General features: G+C 38.9%; 1 protein-coding gene across 2 annotated transcripts in view; it reads right to left on the reverse strand.

The window, feature by feature from the left end:
* Window positions 1-20,452, reverse strand: part of BORA (BORA aurora kinase A activator) — a 30,086-nt gene extending 9,634 nt beyond the window's left edge. The window contains exons 1-9 of one of the 2 annotated variants that reach the window (XM_004711256.2): window positions 20,300-20,452; window positions 17,909-18,015; window positions 14,870-14,915; window positions 11,759-11,837; window positions 7,317-7,382; window positions 6,563-6,619; window positions 5,364-5,587; window positions 3,452-3,584; window positions 1,211-1,806 (exon numbers count right to left, since the gene is read on the reverse strand). In XM_004711256.2, the coding sequence (XP_004711313.1) occupies window positions 1,211-1,806; window positions 3,452-3,584; window positions 5,364-5,587; window positions 6,563-6,619; window positions 7,317-7,382; window positions 11,759-11,837; window positions 14,870-14,915; window positions 17,909-18,015; window positions 20,300-20,452 (1,461 nt within the window). The remainder of the gene's footprint in view (window positions 1-1,210; window positions 1,807-3,451; window positions 3,585-5,363; window positions 5,588-6,562; window positions 6,620-7,316; window positions 7,383-11,758; window positions 11,838-14,869; window positions 14,916-17,908; window positions 18,016-20,299) is intronic. The other variant, XM_030884730.2, reaches the window with a different exon arrangement.
* Window positions 20,453-20,776: the final 324 nt, after the last annotated feature.

Raw genomic sequence — 20,776 nt, forward strand, 5'->3', positions numbered from 1 at the left:
AAATTTTGGAGTGCCTTGCACATCACAATACTGTGCAAATATTAGCTATTATTATGAGATAGTATAAATTTAGGTTAAAGAACAGGAACTCTTAACCCAGACTGCCAGGATTCAAATCATGGCATTACAACTTACTAGTTATATTAAGTAGTTAGAACAGTACTTACTGGGATAGTCAGAGCTATAAGAGTGCCAGCTATGGTAATTATGACGTGGTGGGTAAGAATTACCCTTCTGACTGTTTTAAAGTCCTTTAAAAATCAAACGCTACTGCAATCAGTGAACAAACGTCTCTGAAAGTGCTGACTGTGAAGCTTATCTGCCAAATGCATCCTGGACTCTTGTTACGATACCGCAAACTTCAAAATGTAAGACTACAGGAACAATGTGTTGGCTATAAAAATCACATTATCTTTAAAGTATTACAATACACTCTGGTTTTATTCCTATATCATATCAGAAACACAGACACTATTACTCTCAAGTAGAAGCTGACCCAAATATCAGCCGAGGCACCTAATCTTACCACAAGAACTGCATTACAAATGTGCTGAAAAACTCGGCTTATACACAAGTACATATGGTATGTTTTTTAAGTACTAGACCCAAAATTGTATTCTTGTCAAAACAATATCACATCCTTTCCTGAGGAGCCCTGGTGGCACAGTGGTCAGCGCTGGGTTGCTACCAGTAAGGTCAGCAGTTTGAAACCACCAGCTACTCCTTAGGAGACAGCAGAGGTTGTCTACTTCCATAAAGGGCTCCGGTCTCAGACAGTCACATGGGCAGTTCTACATTGTCCTATGGGGTTGCTACGAGTCGGCACTGACTCGACGGCAGCGAGTCTGGTTTGCTTTGGTTCTCATCCTTTCTTGCTCCACATGCCACTACCCATTGGGCCACTAACAGCAAGGTCAGCCATTCAAAACCACCAGGCCCTGTGAGAGAATTAGTTTCAGAAACCCACTGGGGCAGTTCCACCCTGCCCTACTGGGTCGCTATGTGTCTAATCAACTCGATGGCAGTAAGATGTTTTGGAATTGGTCCAAATTTGACTTGGGGTCATGTGGCGTTGATTATAAATATATGCATATTTTAAACTTATCATATAATGCTACAGTCCTCTCTCTAAGCCTGCTTTCTTTCTTGCACATTCTTAGCCTGGATAAGATAAAGAACCCCAAAGGCCTAGGACACTAAAATACCATACCTGGATGTCACTATTCTCCGAAGGAATGACAATGCTTTCTGCAAGAGGTAACATGCACATAGGCGAGTTTTCCATACTGAAGGCGATTCCACTCATAAACTCAGCCACAGGGAGACTCCGACTATGAACCGCCTCCTCGGCTGTGTCCACGGGATCAGCCATATGCACGGTGTTATTCTCTGCCTCCCCCTCGACATCCTGCAAGAGCGCCAGGTCTTTCTCAGAGGCGCTGGCCTGACTCTGCGTGAGAGACATGGCCGTCACCACTAAATGTGTGCCGTGTGGAAAAGCACCGCCGTCCACCTGCTGCCGCTGCACCCCGGCGGCAGCATCTGCGGCTGCTATCGAGATGTCAACGGGAGGCGTATTCTCTTTCTCTTCTTCGCCTTCGCTGTGAGTCTCAAGGGCAAAAGGAATCCGAATCAGCGAGGCCCGATACTGAGCACCACGGCCACACATCTCCAGTCTCATGGGAGACCAGCTTTGAACTGAAGAGCGGCCGTCTCTATAAGGACTTCCCACGCGCGGATGAGTAATCCCACGAGGAGTTGGTCCAGATGAAGCATCCGGAGAAGGAAAAGCAAACTTCCTTTGTTCTAAAAGATTGGGAGGGAGGAAAATCAGCCCTTCAAGACCATGATAATGGAAAAAGCCCTTACTGCATAGCCTCCATGTTTCATGACAGAAAACCCTCCTGGATTTCTCTAACACTTGGGTTGTTTACTCAAGTCAGCTGTTACAAAAATAATGACAGATGAGAGATGTGTTTCAATGATCAGGGTAAGGTTCCTTCTAAACGCAACTGCTCTGCATCTTCCTCCTCTAAATTAAGCACAGTACTTCACTCCTAGAGGATCATTTCCTTATGTGCATAACATACTGTTCATCTAACAAGCAAGATCCCTAGCAATCTTCTGAAAGCTACAACTTAATAGCAGAACCTGCTAGGTGTAATATACAAAAATCTATGTGGATGTTACTGTCAAATACTGTAGGCATCATTTAAAGGCAAATGAAGAATTGGAATACAGCATCTGCAACCATGAGGAACTTAACAACGACAGATCAATCCATTTTTACAACTTTAATTAAAGTTTTAAAGAATGGGCAGCGGCAAGGTGATCCTTCCAATGGTAAATAAACATAAATAAAATTCAGCTTCCACAGATAATTTTTTTCAAAACAGAAAAAAATTAAAGCCAAGAGTGACTATATGTTTAACCAAAAAAAAAGGAAGCTGCAACTGACAATCTTCTCTAAAAAAACAAAGGGCCAACAAACAATAAGTAGTTGAATATCATTAATGATCAAATTATGAACATTAAAGCAACGAGTCCTTTGGATAATGTGCCAAATAAACATTAAGCCAAATGACAAAAATTTCAATTGATACAATCTTTTATAAAAAACTTTAAAAAAAACAAAAACTTTAGCAAATTCATCAAAAGTCTTAAAGCCTTCACTCCGTAATTCTACTATGTATATAAAATAGAATGTATATATAATGACAACCATTAGTTTTGAGACAAAATTTAAATATGTATTAATAGCTAAAAACAAATGATACAACATGAAATGGGACGTAATAATTCTTCTAGATCATATTTTAAGACTAACTGGCTAAATGAAGTAGGCAAACATTCATTATAATATTCATAATTCTTTATGAAAAACGATATTGAAGTATGTACAATGAGCACATGTGCAAACCTACACATATTGTATGCAGGCATTATGTACACATAATCTCCAAATAATAAGTTACCAGAAAAACATAATTTTACAATTTCCAAATTATTTTACTATAAATAGGCTTCTTCATTGTAAAGTTTTCAAAAAATGCTAGACTTTTATAAAAAAGAAAATATGCATATATAAAAATATTAATATATACACTATGCAAATTTACCTTAAAAACATTACGCACTTACACTTTCCTAAAATAGAAATATCGCGTTACTAAGGTTACAGGCAAGAAGGCACACGAAAGACAACTTCCCTCCAACGCTGTCCTATAGCTTTATTTGGTGTACTGCTAATCAAGCTGTCGTTAGTCCTCGGGAAGGACTTTGTTAGCATGCCATACTTTGAAGGAAAACTTTTTAATTAAATCAGTGTTCCTGAATTTTATAAATTTAGTGGTTATTTAGAGATCGAAGGTTAAAACAAGATGAAGGGGTGCTATTTTAATAAGTGAATATGGATAGCACAACAAATTGAATAATGTCTTTCGAGACATACCTGAGAGTGGTACCTTTCCTATTTGAAATGCAATTGGTGACAATGTGGGTGAGGAAATAGGGGAATGACTCGCTATGCTTCCCAGGCTGTATTTTTTCACATTATCCTGAATTGGGCTAGAAGAAAACTGCCCCTATGATTAAAGACAAGAGAAAAACAAACATAAATGCATGCATACCTAAGATCATGTGGTTTGCTTCCTTTCATTGTTAGACTGCACAATCCTTTCCTAAAACTTTATAAAACACACTTACACACCAGGAATCACTCAAAAGAACAATCCAAAGGCATCCAGTAACAAAGACCATTAAGAAGAGTGCTATTAAGATTCTGAAATAGAGTGTGAGTCAACATACAAATGCACTATGTTCAAATAAGCCATGTAAGCTTTCTACTAACAGCTGTTGATGAAAAAGTTCTGCATAAAGAAGAAAAACTTTAAATAATCACTTATTCCATGGCCATATTACTGAGGATTTAGTTATGTGATTCTGAGAATCTGAAAAAAATGCAGTAAAGATAAATTTGTTCATCCTATATACCGTATATACTCGAATATAAGCCGACCCGATTATAAGCTGAGGTACCTAATTTTACCAGAAAAACAACATTAAAAAGGCGCTGAAAAACTCAGCTCATACACTAATATATATGGTACCTTTTAAATACTAAACAGGAGAGTCTAAACAAAAACATTCCGATGAATAGTGACCAAATGTGAATAGGCTAATTCTCATGAAACACAGAGGGCAAAAGACTCATACAGTACATGCAGTCCGGCCAGCTATCTATATCCAAGTCTGCCCACAAGTAAACGAATCAGGACCTTCCAGAACATTTCGTTTTGGTTTTCTTTTTAAAATCATTTTATTGGGAGCTTGTACATCTCTTATCACAATCCATCCATCCATCCATTGTGTCAAGCAAATTTGTACATTTGTTGCTATCACCAATCTCAAAACATTTGCTTTTTATTTGAGCTCTTGGTATCAGCTCATTTCCCCCCCCTCTCTCCTTGCCCCCACTTCCTCAGGAACCCTTGATAATTTATAAATTATTATTATTTTGTCATGTCTTACACTGTCTGATGTCTCCCTTCACCCACTTCTCTGTTGTCCGTTCCCCAGGGAGGGGGTTATATGTAGGTCCTTGTGATCAGTTCCCCCTTTCGACCCCTACCTTCTGCTTACCCTCCTGGTATCGTTACTCTCATCATTGTTCCTGGGGGGTTTATCTGTCCTGGATTCCCTGTGTTCCCAGCTCTTATCTGTACACACGTACATTCTCTGGTCTAGCCAGATGTGTAAGGTAGAATTGGGATCATAATAGTGGGGGGTAGGAAGCATTAAAGAACTAGAGGAAAGTTGTATGTTTCATCAGTGCTGTATTACACCCTGACTGGTGCATCTCCTCCCCATGACCCTTCTGTAAGGGGATGTCTATTGTTTACAGATGGGCATTGGGTATCCAATCCATGTTGTCCCCCCTCCCCCCACCACCCCCATTCACCTTGGGTATTTTGGGTATGGTTTTATCCTGAGTCTTAAGATGCTTGATACCTGATCCCATCAACACCTCGTGATCACACAGGCTGGTGTGCTTCTTCCATGTGGGCTTTGTTGCCTCTCAATTAAATGGCCTCTTGTTTATATTCAACCCTTTAAGACCCCAGATGATACATCTTTTGGTAGCCGGACACCATCAGCTTCCTTCACCACATTTGCTTATGCACGTTCTTTGTCTACAGTTATCTTGTCAGGAAGGTGAGCATCATGGAATGCCAGTTTAATAGAACAAAGTATTCTTGCATTGAGGGAGTACTTGAGTAGAGGCCCAATGTCTATCTGCTACCTTAATACTAAACCTATAAAAATGTGGACATAGATGTATTTCCTTCTGGAACATTTCTTACCGAACTTGGTGTTTGGGCAGGGCTCTTACATCGTACAGGAGATAAATCTATTGAATAGAAAACCTCAAGTGATGCCTGGGCGCCACCATGAGAACTTCGCGGAGAAGCTGGAGATGAGTCAGACATACTTCCATTTCCATCTAAGAACAGCTTTCTTCTGAGAGATGAAGAGCTGAGGTTCCCGGGAGACTGGTCTGGATAGTCATCAGCTCTGAAATAGTCACCTGAATGAAATGTAAGCAGGATGACAGGTACAGCTCACTGTCCTCGAAAGTAATCACACTGCTATAAAAAGCAAATAAATTTCTATGTTCTGTGTTTGAATTTCTTACATGGCAAAGGTTACCTGCCTGTGTGATGATCTTAAAAACATTCCTTCTCTTTAAATGTCATGTTTACCAGGTTATGGACCAAAAAACAAACAAACATGCATTCCTTCTCTTTGGAGCGTTTCCTTATTAGTATAGGTCATAGGTTCCCAAACCTCTGGCCTCCCTCATGGCCATCACCGAGATGTGAACTCAGAGTGACTCCATAGGACAGGGTACCTGTGTACTTTCAAGACTGGATCTCTTTAGAGGAGTAGAAAGCTTTGGCTTACTCCCGAGGAGCAGATGGTGGTTTTGAACTGCTGACCTTGCAGTTAGCAGCCCAACTAGTACCCACTATGCCACCAGGACTCCTCCACCACTCCCTTTTCAGAGGAAAAAAAAAAAAATCCTCAGCACCGTCCTGGCAATTAAAAACCCTTGTACACTTTAAACTTAATTTTCCCCTTTCGTAACATACTGTATTAATTACTTAAGGTCTTGTCTACATGGGTTTGATTATAGAAACTAATATTCTCTAAATAATTTAAAATAAAAACTCTTATGCTACAGCTTAAAGGTCAAGCTAAAATGTAGGTGTCCGCAGTTACAGCCCCCACTCCCTTCTGGATCATTCCAGCTCCTACCCAGGGGCAGCACTATCCACGTGGGAAGCACTGATAAAGGTGATACCTTTAGATGTATCCCATGAACAGTTTTAACAGTAAAGTTAGTTACAATAGAAAGCAAACTTAGGCCATGTTAAAGAAATGAAGACATTTCCCCCATTTCCTCAGAAAGAACTATTACTGCAAATTCCAACTACAAACAGCCGACAAAACAAAACCTTCTATTTCAGTTATGGAAAGTTGCAACAAACACAAGATTTACCGAGTATATTTTCTAGGTTAAAGTCCACAGGAAGGGAAAGCAGTGTCTGACAGGCAGCTGGAAGAAAACAAATACAATCAATGAATGTACGCTGCATACAATTCCTCATGTGCTGTACAATCTCCCATCCCACCTCCAGCCAAACAATTATTTCATCTCCATATTCTATTACTGCACCTTGCCGCCTTCCTATAAACAGCCTGCTAATGATAAGAAGCACCACCTGGCTGTGGGGTTGTAGGACTCCTGCTGGCATAGTGGTTACAAGTTGGGCTGCAAACCACCGAGGCCAGCAGTTCAAAACTACGACATGCTCTGCAGGAGAAAGATGCTTTATGCCCATAAAGAAACCCACAGACGCAATCCTGTGAAATCCTACAGGGTGGCCACATGCCAGAATCCACCTGATGGCAATGAGTGCGTGTGAGATGGGGGCTGGGATAAAATTTAAAAAGATTCCAGCCTATATTTGGGGATAGATATGTCAGTATACTACTTTTCTCGAGATTACCTTCCAGGAGCAATAATTATTTTATGTGCTTTGAACAAGGAAACAACACACTTCTGGGTTTCTGAAGCATGGCTGGGTATATCTACGCTAATACACTTGTCTGTAAAAGCCATAGTTAGACAGCTCATTCATACAAAGTAAATGATTATGATTCCAGAATTTCACCATGCCTGAATTAAAAAAAAAAAAAAGTTGCTTACATAATGGGGCACATATAACGCTATAGACTGAATTCATACCCACCATGGTTTTTCTCAGAATGAACGGTCAACTTTCCTCCAATTGGAGATTCACTACTTATGTTTACACCTGGAAAAGATTTTAAATGAAAAACCTTAGACTTATATATTCTTACATTATTTTAGGATTACTTTTTCCAGAGTAAAAAAATAAATGAAAAGGAAACATTTCACTTAAAAGATTTAAAACATATATGTCTATGCATATAAATATATATTTTGGCATGTTTCTGTCAGGTTCTCTTGGCTTAAAACTAGAATAATTACTATAGTAAAGAAAAGTAAAGCACCAAATTGATCAGGGTGATGACTGCACAATTCTTATGGGACTGAATGATTAAATTAGATGATATGTGAAGTATATGCCAATAAAACTATTAAAAACAAACAAATAAAAACCACAAAGCACCAAGCCCATTACCGCTGAGAAAACTGCAATTCACATGGTGACCCTAGAGCAAAGAAATGAACTACCCTATGGGTTTCCAAGGCTGTAAATCTTCATGAGTGCAGACTGCCACATCTTGCTCCTGCAGAGTGGCTACTGGATTTAAATCACCTGCCTTTCAATTGACAGCAGAGAGCTTAACCAATGCATCACCAGGGCACCTGACTTGGGTGTGGGTGATAAAGCGGGAATTGGAATACCGTATATACTTGTGTATAAGCCAAACCGAGTATCAGTCAGTTCTACCACAAAAACTAATTTTACCACAAAAACTGCATTAAAAATGTGCCAAAACACTCAGCTTATAGCATATACAGTAATTAAGAATCAATCAAGGTTAAAATATATTTGAAACTAAAAAGAAAAAAAAACAAGTAACAGGAGAAAAAAGGAAAATCATTTCCTATGTGTGCGATGGGTAAAGTTATGCACTGTCAAGTACATGGATTCTGGATTCAGACAGCCAAGTTCAAATCTTGGCTCTGTCACCTTTTAGCTATGTGACCTTCCCTACTACCAAAAAAACCCCCCCAAAAACAGAACAGCTGTAACTCACTTTATTGTGACATTCATGGCATAGAACCACAATTACCTGAGGTATGATTGTACTTGCCATATAAGTAAATGCTTAATCCATGTTAACCATTTTGTTCTACTTGATAACAAATTAAGCAAACACGCCCTCATATATGAAAAGAAAAGTCAATGCATGCTACGTACAAGAATAGATACTTCTGTGCAATAAGGGAGTTAAATAAGTAATTTTTGAACACGGCTCACAAAACAGAGGGCATTGAGAGGATACATTACGTAACTATTCTTGGAGGTAGAAAAATATCTGAAAGACTACTGACTTGACTTGTAATTAATATACAAGATAATCAGCTATATTACACTGCACAAGAGGTCCTTTAGTAGTTGAAAAGCATGGTCTTGGTGATGAAAATGAAGCTAGAGATCATATAATAGAATTCTGCAAGACTTCATCATTGCAAATAGCTTTCTTCAACAACATAAATGGCACGTGTACACGGGGACCTCCCCAGATGAAATACACACGAATCAAATTGCATACATTTGTGGACAGAAACCAGAAGAAGCTCAGTATCATCAGGCAAAACGTGGACAGGGGGCTGGGAAATAGACCATGAAATGTTCCTTCACATGCAAGTTCTGGTTGAAGCTGAAGGAAATTAAACAAGTCCAGGAGAACCAAAATTCAACCTTGAGTCTATCCCACCTGAATTTTGAGAACATCTCAAAAACAGATCTGACACGCTGAACATTAATGACAGAAGACTTGATGAGATGTGGAAGGACATCAAGAGCACCCCACACGAAGAAAGCAAAAGGTTATTGAAGACAAGGAAAAGCACCATCAGTGGATGTAAGAGAGCAGTTACACATAGAGCAGTTAAAGCAAATAGACGACAGAAAATTTCACATGCCAGCTAAGAAAGTGAAGTATTATAATAAATCATGAAAAAACGTGGAGGTCGAGAGTCAAAAGGGAAGAACACCCAGCATTCAAGCTGAAAGAACTGAAGGAAAAAAAATTAGACCTTAAGTTTCAGTGCTGAAGGGTATCACGGGCAAAATAGTGTCTAATGCAGGGTGTATGAAAAGAAAATGGAACACAGTCAGTGTACCAAAAACTGACCGATGGTCAATGTTTCAAGATATAGCATATAGATGTAGCCAGTAGAAAAAACAAGAAAAGAGCCAGTGGTAGTGAAGGAAGAAGTCTAAGCTGTCCTGAAGGCACAAACAAGGCTCCTGGAATTGTGGATTACTAATTGAAACGGTGCAACAAGCTGATGAAGCACTGGAAGCACTCACTAATCTGTCAAGAAATCTGGAAGACAGCTACTTGGCCAACTGACTGAAAGAGTTGTACCTATTCCAATGAAATACTTGTACCTATTCCAATGAAAAGCAACCCAACAGAATGCAGAAATTATCTAATGATATCATTACATAATCATATACGGGAAATTTTGCTGAAGATAATACACCAACGGCCACAGCAGTGCAAGGAGCTGTCAGAAATTCAAGCTGAATTCAGAATAAGACCTGCAGAGAGGTATCACTGCTGACATTTGATGGATCTTGGCTGAAAGCAGAGATTACCGGAAAGAAGTATTCCTGCACTTTATTAACCATGCCGAGGCGTTCAACTATGTGGATCATAACAAACTACAGATAACTCAGTAAAGAATGGGAATTCCAGAATACTTCATTGTGCTGATGCAAAATCTGTCAACAGACCAAGGAGAGGCCATTCTAACAGAACCAGGGAATAGCGCACAGTTTAAAATCAGTTAAGGTGTGTACCTGTGTGCTGAGCAAATAATCCAAGAAGCTGGAACCTGACTTGAGGCTCGCGGAACTCTGTAACAATCTGCAGTAGGCAGATGGCCCGCCTCTGCTTGCTGAAAGCTTGAGGGCTTGAGGACTTGCTGATGAAAATCAGAGAAATCCTTCAGCATGGATTGCACTTTAACACCAAGAAATAAATAGTCCTCTCCACTGGACCAACAGAGAACAGCTGATAAACACAGAAAGGACTGAAGTTTTCAAAGACTTCATTTGACTTGGGTCCGCCTTCAATGCTCATGGAAGCAGGAAGCAAGAGATCAAATGATCGGCAGTGGGCGAACCTGCTGCACGAGCCCTCCTTTAAAGTTGTGAAGAACACAGATGTCACCTGAGGATTAGGGTGCACATGGACTGCGCTATGGTGTTTTCAATCAGGTCATAGCACGGGAACGCTGGACCATGAATAAGGAAGACCACAGAGCAATGGACGCATTTGAATTAGTGTTAGCGAAGAATACTGAAAGTACCAGACTACCAGAAGAACAAATAAACCTGTCTTGGAAGAAGTACAATCAGAATGCTCCTTACAGACAAGGGTGGCGAGACTCAGTCTTACTCACTTTGAACATGTTCTCAGGAGAAACTTGTTCCCCCAAAGGACATCATGCATATAAAGTAGAAGGCAGTCAAAAGGAGGAAGCGATGGACTGATACAGTGACTGCAACAATGAGCTCCGATGTAGCAACCATTATGAGGATGCCCCAGGGGCAGGCAGTGTCTTGTTCTGTTGTGTGTTGGGCTGAGTTGGCACTGACTCAACAGCACCTAACAAGAGAGGTCATTTACGTCTTTATCCTACACGCCATCATTATTAGAAATCAGCAACTTAACAAACACACGAAGCAAATGAAGGATTTTATTAGAAAAAAGTATTAATCTGCAAAAATCATTATTAATTCACCTCTACATTCAACACTAGTTTTGTATGTATGGATTCAGGAAATGGTCATAAACATAAATTTAAATTTAGACTAGAATGACCCAAAACAGAATTTGGCATGTTTTGTTGTTTTAATCCTACTTTCTAAATTAAATCCTGTCATCCAGCAATGCTGTAAATGACAGCAAACGCCTTATCAAAGCAGACAACTGAAATTCACTCTAAGACCGGGCTTCTGAAATTTCCTTTAGATACCTGGATTAAAAGAATGAAACTTTCCCATGAGCTTTTTGAAGTTCCTCTCATGTGTTGCTTTATACATATTTATATTTGTCCTTATGATCCTTATAGTCTGCATAAAGCCATTTTATTTCTACATTTTTTTTGTTTTCAAATATTAATCTTCCCAAAAAACATCAGCACATTTAGTATGCATGGAAACTTAAAAGTTCTGGTGCATAAAATGGGAAAAATAATCATACAGTAAAAAACCTTCAGCTGTGACAAACACTTTACCGTAGAGCTAATGTGCAGTAAGAAAACCACTCCAGTGCTGGAGTCATTTTGCTGTACAAGAAGCATTGAACGTGCTGCTGATGAGTTAAAAGGAGCCATTCAAAGCCCATGGTTAAGCAGGAGCCAAGCTAAATGAGAAACTCCCTGTTTCCAGTCTAGGGAGGAATCTGCAAGGCCAACATTCTGGTTCAAAGCCTTTGAATGAAAACTGGAGTAACTCACATTTGCTGGAATGATGCTGTGCCAGCTGCTTTCCTTGATCCGTCCATGGAGAGGGCACAATGGCGTCTTTGGTGAAAAACTAAAAAAAAATCAAAGTCATAAAATTGGGCATAAATTCCCCACCACATAAATCATTACAGGCACCATCATTTATTTTCATTTGATCATTTTAAACATGTCATAAGCTGATTTTATAGCTGTACTTAAAGAATTTTAATTCTCAAAAGCACAACTAAAATTGAAGCAGAAGGAATTTAAAAGTACATGCAAAGAGAAATCTTACTACTACAAGCTAACCACTTAAAACTGAATCTCGGAAGTTAAGCAAAAAGGCATTAAACTTAGAGAACATAACATACTTTTAACTCCTCTTTCCAACAAATTTTTGAACAACAGAGAGGGAAGGAAGAAATCAAAAGCCATAAAGACTCATAAATTCTTCACTTGCTATTTACTTTACCATTTTATCATATTTTAAGATGTGTGCTCTTTAGGTCAATTATTTTTTTATATCTATATGGGTCAGCTTCTGTATTCCGTAGTATGCCATTATAGATTTCTTCCTCTTCAGTGATGTCACATCAGTAGCTTGAAACTGGCATTCACTGATGAACTGAGCCACAGAAAGTAACACTCATTATAAACCTCGTTTTTTCAACTCCATAATCAGAGAGCCAATTGTTTTAACAGTTACAGCACTCCACTGGCCAAAGATGGATCATTTGGATACTTTCTCTTTCATTCCAGATAAAATCAATCAGACTATACTTTGTCTTCCCTATGTTTTGAGGCAGTTGAAAAATTTTTCTTTATATTGTTACACCTATAAAAAGGCTGAATTTCCCTACTTAGACATTTAAGAATTTATGAGGAAAGATTTTAAGGAAAGAAAAATGGGCAAGATGATAATACAGACAATTATGGGGGGTGAGAGTGGGGGCACATAAACATAAAATGATGTATAAACTCAAAACTAAATTCAAATGCAAATAATGATATCATTTTACTATAATAAAAAGTAAAAATTAAGAAATTTGGTAATAAGCCAGGAGTATAAATTTGGAAGTTGCTTTTGGGGAGTGTAATAGGGCAAAACTTCCCCAAAATTATAATTTACAAAGTCTTTGCCTCAGCAATCCTATTTCAAATACACAAAGATGTATGTTCAAGTATACTCACTGCAGCACGGTGATAGAAAACCAAATAGAATCTAGAAGTCTATCAATAGGGCCTGGGTAAACAAAACAAAAATAAAATTCCCTGCCGTGGTGTCAATTTTGACTCAGAGTGACCCCTCTAGGACAGGACAGAACTGCCCCTGTTGGTTTCCAAGACTGTAACTCTTTATGGAAGTAGAAAGCCTCATCACTCTCCCACAGAGCAGTTGCTGGTTTCAAACTGCTAACCTTGAGGTAACCAGCCTGATAAGTAACCACTATACTACCAGGGGTCCTCAGTGCCTCAGTTACGTTACAATAAATACATAGACTTGACTATCATAGTATTTTAAAAAGCAGCAGGTGTTAATTAAAAAAAATTATTCAGATGAAAAGCAAGGTATAAAACATAAGAATAATGATCCTATCGGCCTAAAATATTTAAAAGACTTTCAAACTCAAAATTCATTGCCATCAGATGACAACTCATAGCGACCCCATAGGACAGGCCAGAATGGCCCCTGTGGGTTTCCAACACTGGAACTCTTTACGGACCTAGAATGCCTTGTCATTCTCCTGTGGAGCAGCTAGGGGTTTCAAACAGTTGACCTTTCAGCTAGCAGCCCACCACACCACGAAATTTATGCTCGTTACCTCTTCAGGAAGTAAAGAGCAAGCAAACGAGGAAGAAAATGGCTTACCATTTTTGTTTCAAATCTTTCTCTTTGAATTTGTTTGCTTTTATTATGTGCAGGATTATGTGTGGTGTTTATTACTTCCAGTTTCAAAAATATAAAAGGAAATTATTTGTCCATGTACAGTAATCCAAATCTTTACTCTGACTTCATTTTCCTAAATTCAGCCTTTTGAGTTTCCCTTTAAAGTCGAAAATTCCAAAGAAAAAGCATAGTGTCCAACATGCTAGGAAACGGGAGAATCTAAGTATATTCAAGCAGGGAAGAATTATGTCATCGAATCAGAACGAAAATTTTGTAGTTACTGGACCAAAGAAATAGATAATGTGTCACGTGAAGCCAATGGAGGTGTGCTCTCTGAACCAGGCTCCATCTGAATGCGGAGACATCAACCAAACTAGAAAAACAAGTGCACGAGCAACCCAGGCAACATGTGATCTGCACACGTCACAACGGAAGTCTGTCTACCTAAGAACGTGGGGACCAGAGAGACAAAGTAAGAAAAATAAGAAAGGTAGCACATGAATACTTTCTGAGGAAAGAGAGAAATAACCTTTATATGCTAAACGAAGGAGCTCAGTAAACAAAGCGCAAAACTCCATTCATGGTTTTCAGCAGGCAAAGAAACAAAACTACATTTGCAAGATATTTTTTTCTGGCTAGCAGTTAAGACATTTTGTCTTATGAAATATGCTATCTTACAAATCCAAAGTCACAACACCACCAACAAAGGAAAAACCGCTGCCAATGCCCATCCAGACTCCTCAACTGGAACTACTGACCTTGCTCTCCCGTCGGTGCTTCCCTGTGATGGGGAGCATGCTGAAACGAGCCCGGGCAGCTGCAAAAGCAGTCTAGATGAGGAGCCCTATTACAAGTGTTTCATTGCCTGGTGGGGCCACAAGTAAACCCCCACCCACCCCCAGCACACCCCCAAAAGAAGCTATGCTCTATATAAACTCAACCTGAAAGGATTTGGGGCTAATCAGTATTCCTGAATGCACAAAGAAGCCTACATTTGGTCTGAGAAAGAAAGAAAGGTGACTGAGGCACATTACTGACCAAAACGGAATAGTTCAGAAGAGAGGAGACGATCAGAATGGTAATTGTTTGGAGAACACTGGCTTGTGGGAGCACTGGGGGGGCAGGTTGCTAGGAAATGGCACAGTGAGTGATTTGAAGGAAGTCTTCCAGGGAGACAATACGCATGCAGTATTGAAGTTTTACTCGTTTAATGATCAGTAACAGTTTTAAGTTACCTCTTCAATGGCTTTTTGTCTTTTGTCTTCCACATCTTTATCTATTCTATATAGCGATAAAGAAGAAAGAGAACCATGCCATTACTTTAGTTTACTGAACATTTAAAATAATAATCTTTCAAAGGAATACTTTTCTTCAGTTGGAAACATACAAATGTTAAGCTCACTTCAGTACAAAAAGCGGTACCTTAGAACATTTAATATTGTGAAATTCAACATTCTATCTCCCCCTTTTCCATTCAAAATTGGAATGGATTAACATTTTAATTGCCTTCTGTTAATATTGTCTTAAAATTATTCTTTACAATATAAAGAACTCTGAATAGACTTTATATTTTAATTCACTACAGATTAAGTTACTGTTTCCATAGAAATCTAAAAATTGCCCAAATTCTCTCTCTACTTTAGAGCAAGTTTATCATAGCAAGACAATTAAGATCAACTCTTCTTTGAAACAGAATGTCTTTCCTTACAGTTTCTGAATAAACAACAGAAAACTGTTAATTGTTAAGTTAAACAACAGATTATAAAATTTGATTCAAATGAAATTTTTGCATATTGATACACATGCAATTACAACACACATATCTCAGCTATGGGGTTTTAATTCAATGTCGGGTCAAGCACAAGGCACACACTTGCCAAGGGCGAAGCAGTTAGCCTTGTAGGACCACTTCTTTATTCGACTCCAGAATCAATAAGTACTATTTTTTCCATTAGTAAATTGTCAAGATCACGGAAACGGACACGGTTCTGAGTCACAGAGACCCTACAGAGCACAACAGAACTGCCCGGGGGTTTCCTTCATTGTAGATCTTTAAGAGAGTGGAAAGTCTCCTATTTCTTCCATGGAGTGACTGGTGGTTTCAACTGCTGACTTTGTGGTTGGCAGTGCCAGGGTAACCCATTATGTTACCAGGACTCCATAGTAGGACAGTTGCTTTGTTTTTTTCTCATTAATGGAACATAATTTTCTTTCAAAAGGCTTTCCGTTGTATATTTGTTTGTGACAAAACAAAGTATAGTGTATGTTTTGGAAATTCATCAAATGAAATTTCCAATTAGAGGAATGATGAGAAAATAGTCTAGAGTATTAAATATCCATCTATCCAAGCCTGAACAGTTGCTATATTATAACTCAGTTCTTTTCATTTTTACCACCGTCAAAATGACAGAACACCATAATCATAGTATACATTAAGTAAGCTCCGATCCAATATTACCTCCATCAGAAACCTTGACCTGCTGCATCAGGGGGACTTCATGAACCTGAACCACTCAGGTAATTGCTGGAAATGGCAAAATCAATCTGGCCATATATTATCAAGCCAGATCATGGACGTTTGCAGAAGTCCTACAGGGTAAAGAATCCTAACCAGAACACTGACATGATGCACACAGGGTACAGGTGTGCCTTGCATGTTCACCCGTGACCGAGGGCACCCTCATGATGGGAGAGACTCAGGTGTCTACACCAGTACACCTTCAGTTATCATCTCCTAGGCCTGCCCTGATAGAGGCAAGGTGGGAGGTAAAGAGGGAGCGGCCTGATTTGATGGGAACAAATATAGAAAGCCCCGGTTTGTTTCTAAGCCTGCGTCAATGATCTTTTGTTAGGAATCTACTTATTAAAGTTGGTAGATGCCATAATAATCACTCACTGAACCACATCAGGACTGGCAATATAAAATTCTAACACTTTCCCACTCTTCTCTCCTCTCCTGTGAGCTACAAGATCTTTCCATAAACCCACTTAGGCAATAACGCAATCAACCCAGTATCATGGAACTGATGCCAAGGCTATACATCTTTATGAGAGCAGAGAGCCTCACCTCTCTCTTGAGAGGCAGCAGCGAGCCATCCCAAAGTTTACCTGACATAGTCAGTAGCTCCTCCAGGTAGTAACACATTACTTAGTGTGTATATGAAAGTTGTCTTAATCATGTAAAGTTGTGTTGTTGACTCTTGAGAGCAAAACAAATACCCTAAATTTCTCCAGTGTTTCTCACAATGTCTTAAGGTGATCAACTAATATCTCTTGATGGATAGATTTGTTATAATCGTTGTTGTCAATGGTTGAGTACAGTGAAGTGTTGAGACAAGGTACTAAAGCAACTTGTGTGGAACAAAAAGCTAGTCAACAATTGTGATTCACTTGGTTTTAGATTTGCTTCTTATCTTATTTAAATGGCACGGTTTAGATTAAAAAACCCTTTTATGTTCTACAGCCATGGTATCCCACTGTGGACGGACATTAATTAATTTTGAAGAATGATCATCACGCTATCAAAGGAGGGGTAGGAAAAAAATCAGAAAAGTATTCTCATGAACATCTTGATATGTAGACATCATATCACAGTATGATTAAATCACAGTAATTCAACCCACGTGCCACTCCATGGGAGAAAGACCACAGCATTGGAAACTCTACTGAGTCCCCTGTAAGGCCACTACGATTCAGAGCCAACTTCATGGAAATAGGTTTGCTTTGGTTTGGTTTTTGGAGGGGGCTTATAATATGTCAGCATTGCACGCTTTCTAGAAAGGCTACTCTATACTAATGGTTACCCTTCCATTTTATGTATCTTAACTTGGCAAAGAGACTTTCAGCTTCCCCAATTGTAGATGGCTGCAAAATAGCATTTTCCTTCATCCACACAAGGCAAAAAGGAAATGAGAGAAAGAAAACTTTAAGAAAGGAAAAGAAAACTGACAACAGTCAATGCAGAAACCACATCATGCAGAAAGGTATACATTTCCGAACACCTTGCCCTCTCTAAGTGCTGAAGAGGCAGAGTTGTTCTGTGCGTCTCGGAGAGAGATGCGCTCCCAGAGAAAGGACCTGGCTCGGATTTGGCACTCTCACCAAGGGAATCCTTCTGGCTATTGTTCTCTACCTCTTCATTTAGGTAATGTATGCCCCAAATCCTCCTACCCACTATCTTTACATAGAAAAATAATCAACCTGTGGAACCTCCTGGCTCTCATCTCTGGAGAGCATGTGTTTTTAAACTTGGGGGCAGGAGAGGCAAAACTTACCGCGAATGACTTAAGTATAAGGCTTGGCGATGAATGTCCTCTGGGTCTATTTCTACAGGATTTATTACAGCTAGTTGATCAATAGACCATCTAAATTTCCCTGGAGTCTTAATAAAAGAAAGTAAGCTTATGAGTAAATACAAACTAAACTAGTTCAACAAAAAACTAAGCAAAATCCCCTTCAAAACGTACGTGTAAGAGCTATTCATATGAAAATAGTTTCAAGTTGTTATCTCAAAATTGAACTTTACCCCTAAATTCAGTGGTAAATGGAAGTCACCATACCAAATCAACTTACTTGACGGAATCTCTTGGATAACATAAAAATCATCAATCTGGATTATTAAAAAAATTATACATTAACAGAAAAATCTCAATAGAGTAATAAAGGTAAAAATTAATTCTGTAACTAATATCTATCAAGGATGCAACAAATCCATGTAAAAGTAAAAACCTTTTACAGATAACAAAGGTCTTTAACTTCTACGACAGGATAAACTGAAACTTAGCAAAGTTCTAACAAAAAAAGTGGCTGCAAAAGCTCACAATCCTGAAAAGAATTACGAATGGTAACAAGGTAGCCAGGGCTGCCATGCCTTATTCCACTATCCACTGTAGTCAAAAACACCGATTGGAATCCCAATACCTAATTAGGAATTTTTTTTTTTAATATTCAGGCCTACATTCCAAGATATCATCATTTGGGGATGTGAGAATAATTTTGTAAATATTGCATTATTTATTTTTATGACAAACATGTTGCTAAAACTTTGAGTCCAACGAGAAAAAATAAGTCAATTACATACCACCAGGTCAGATTAATTTAAAGACTCAATAAAAACTGTAAAATCACCATTTTGTTGCATATTTGCTCATTGTCCAGGCGTATAGAAAAGTAACATAAACAGTCATCCAATTTGCAGTTTTTCTGTGTAACTTAACTAAGGTTAAAAGATTAGGCTTCAAAAGAATCACTCCAGTGTAGTTAACAACAATAAAAAAGGTAGTGACGAAGCCTCTCCTAAATCTCCTAAAAAGAACTTCCTGCCATATCGCGCTGGTGTTTAAACACAACACATAGCGCACTTTCTTGAAATCATTACTTCTTTCCTGTTAGAACAAGCCTTGAATTCTTTTTGTACAGCCTCCAACGTAAGAACAGTTTTGGAATTTTAGGTGATTGCGAAAACTCCAAAGGACCATTAATGCGTCATGGCAGGTAAAAGCTACATGAGATTGACAGCAGATGCCACTAAGTGAAGGTATATAGGAATCAAGTCATGTTTATCTGTGCATGCACTGTCTCTGACTGTTTTGTGGTAAAAGGTGGAGGTTGGTGGCTGCCATGGTCACCAGATGATCTGCAAAACCTAAAACCGTCTGGAGTGTAACAGATCTGCAAAACCAAAACCGTCTGGAGTGTAACAGAAATGTTCTGACCCTTGCAGTAGATGGTTTATGTAGAAGACAGGCAGGGAAATTTTCTGCCGAGGGGTCATTTGTATATTTACATGACCATCTCAGGCCATAGTGGTCCTACATTTAATTAACTCAGTCGCAGTGTGATCACTACCAAGAGCCCTGGTGGTATAATGGTTATGGGTTGGGCCAGGAGTTCGAAACCACCAGATGTTCCAGTGGAGAAAGGCAGGGCTCAAAAACTCACAGTGGCAGTTCTACTCTGTCCTATGGGGTCGCTGTGAGTTGGCATCAGTTTGATAGTAGCTTATTTGTTTTTGGTTTAATGTGATGGCTAAAACTGCTTCTCTATGGTGAGATGCTAGCTGGTATTGATGATTTCAACTGCCTTATACAGCCTCAGTCCAGGTGTTCTCTACCCCAGGAACATAAAAATCTCCACTATCTCATGGTATCTCAAGGTTTCTGGCATACACCGGCATTCAAATGTTTGCCAAATAAATGAAAAGAGACAAGTTATTTTATGATATGCATGATTACTCATACTATCTAAGTTTACTTACAGTGGTTGCAACTTTAATTTTTTTTAAAGGGGAAATGCTGGCTAAAATCATGTTTTTAGTCCAGTTATCAGATTTTAACAGTGGTTTTCAACCTTCCTAATGCTGTGACCTTTTAATATAGCTCCTCATGTTGTGATCACCCCCTAACCATAAAAATATTTTCGTTGCTACTTCATGAACTGTAATTTTAATACTGTTATGAATCGGACGATCCCTGTGAAAGGGTTGTTCGACACCCAAAGGAGTCGTGACCCACAGATTGAGAACCGCTGGAATATACTGAAAGCTGCAGCTTTAAGAAGCACATCCCAGTTGCACACAGTTCAGGGAGAAATCTCTCCCTCACCATCTACAGAGAGGTAATTCTGCATTTAAAATTCTTTGTCAGCACGAGTTGAGAAAAACTTACCGGTAATTTTGCACATTTGAAGACAGACGGACTGGAGAGAGTTTGCTCGTGGAGGTTACAATAGTCACTAGGACTTTCGAAAGGGTTTAAAACAGGGATCCTTCCTGGAGTTTCTGGTGTTATTTGCATTTTCGATTCTTTGGCATCTCCCATAGCACAGTGAAAAAGCTAAGAGGAAATCACAAGTACATACAATAAAATTACAAAACACCGGGGATATTAATTTTGAATATTAAAATGTACTCAAGAAGCCTGTAAAATGACTGAAGACACGTCTTTGAGACAACTAAATGTTACTAATAGGCACAAGTTCCGTTTCAGCAAAGGGGTTTATCATACCCATAGCTTTTTATATTCATCATTTAAAGTCTGCAAGCGTTTGAACATTGTTTGGACACTTCAACAATACTCAATCAAACTGCAGTTATTACTAAACGATCCTTTACCGGGAGCAAATAAAGATGAGGAAGCAAGGGT

This window comes from Echinops telfairi, unplaced genomic scaffold (genome assembly GCF_000313985.2).
Source record: "Echinops telfairi isolate 266 unplaced genomic scaffold, ASM31398v2 ScPeMD7_11;HRSCAF=52, whole genome shotgun sequence".
In the NCBI taxonomy this organism is placed as follows: domain Eukaryota; kingdom Metazoa; phylum Chordata; class Mammalia; order Afrosoricida; family Tenrecidae; genus Echinops; species Echinops telfairi.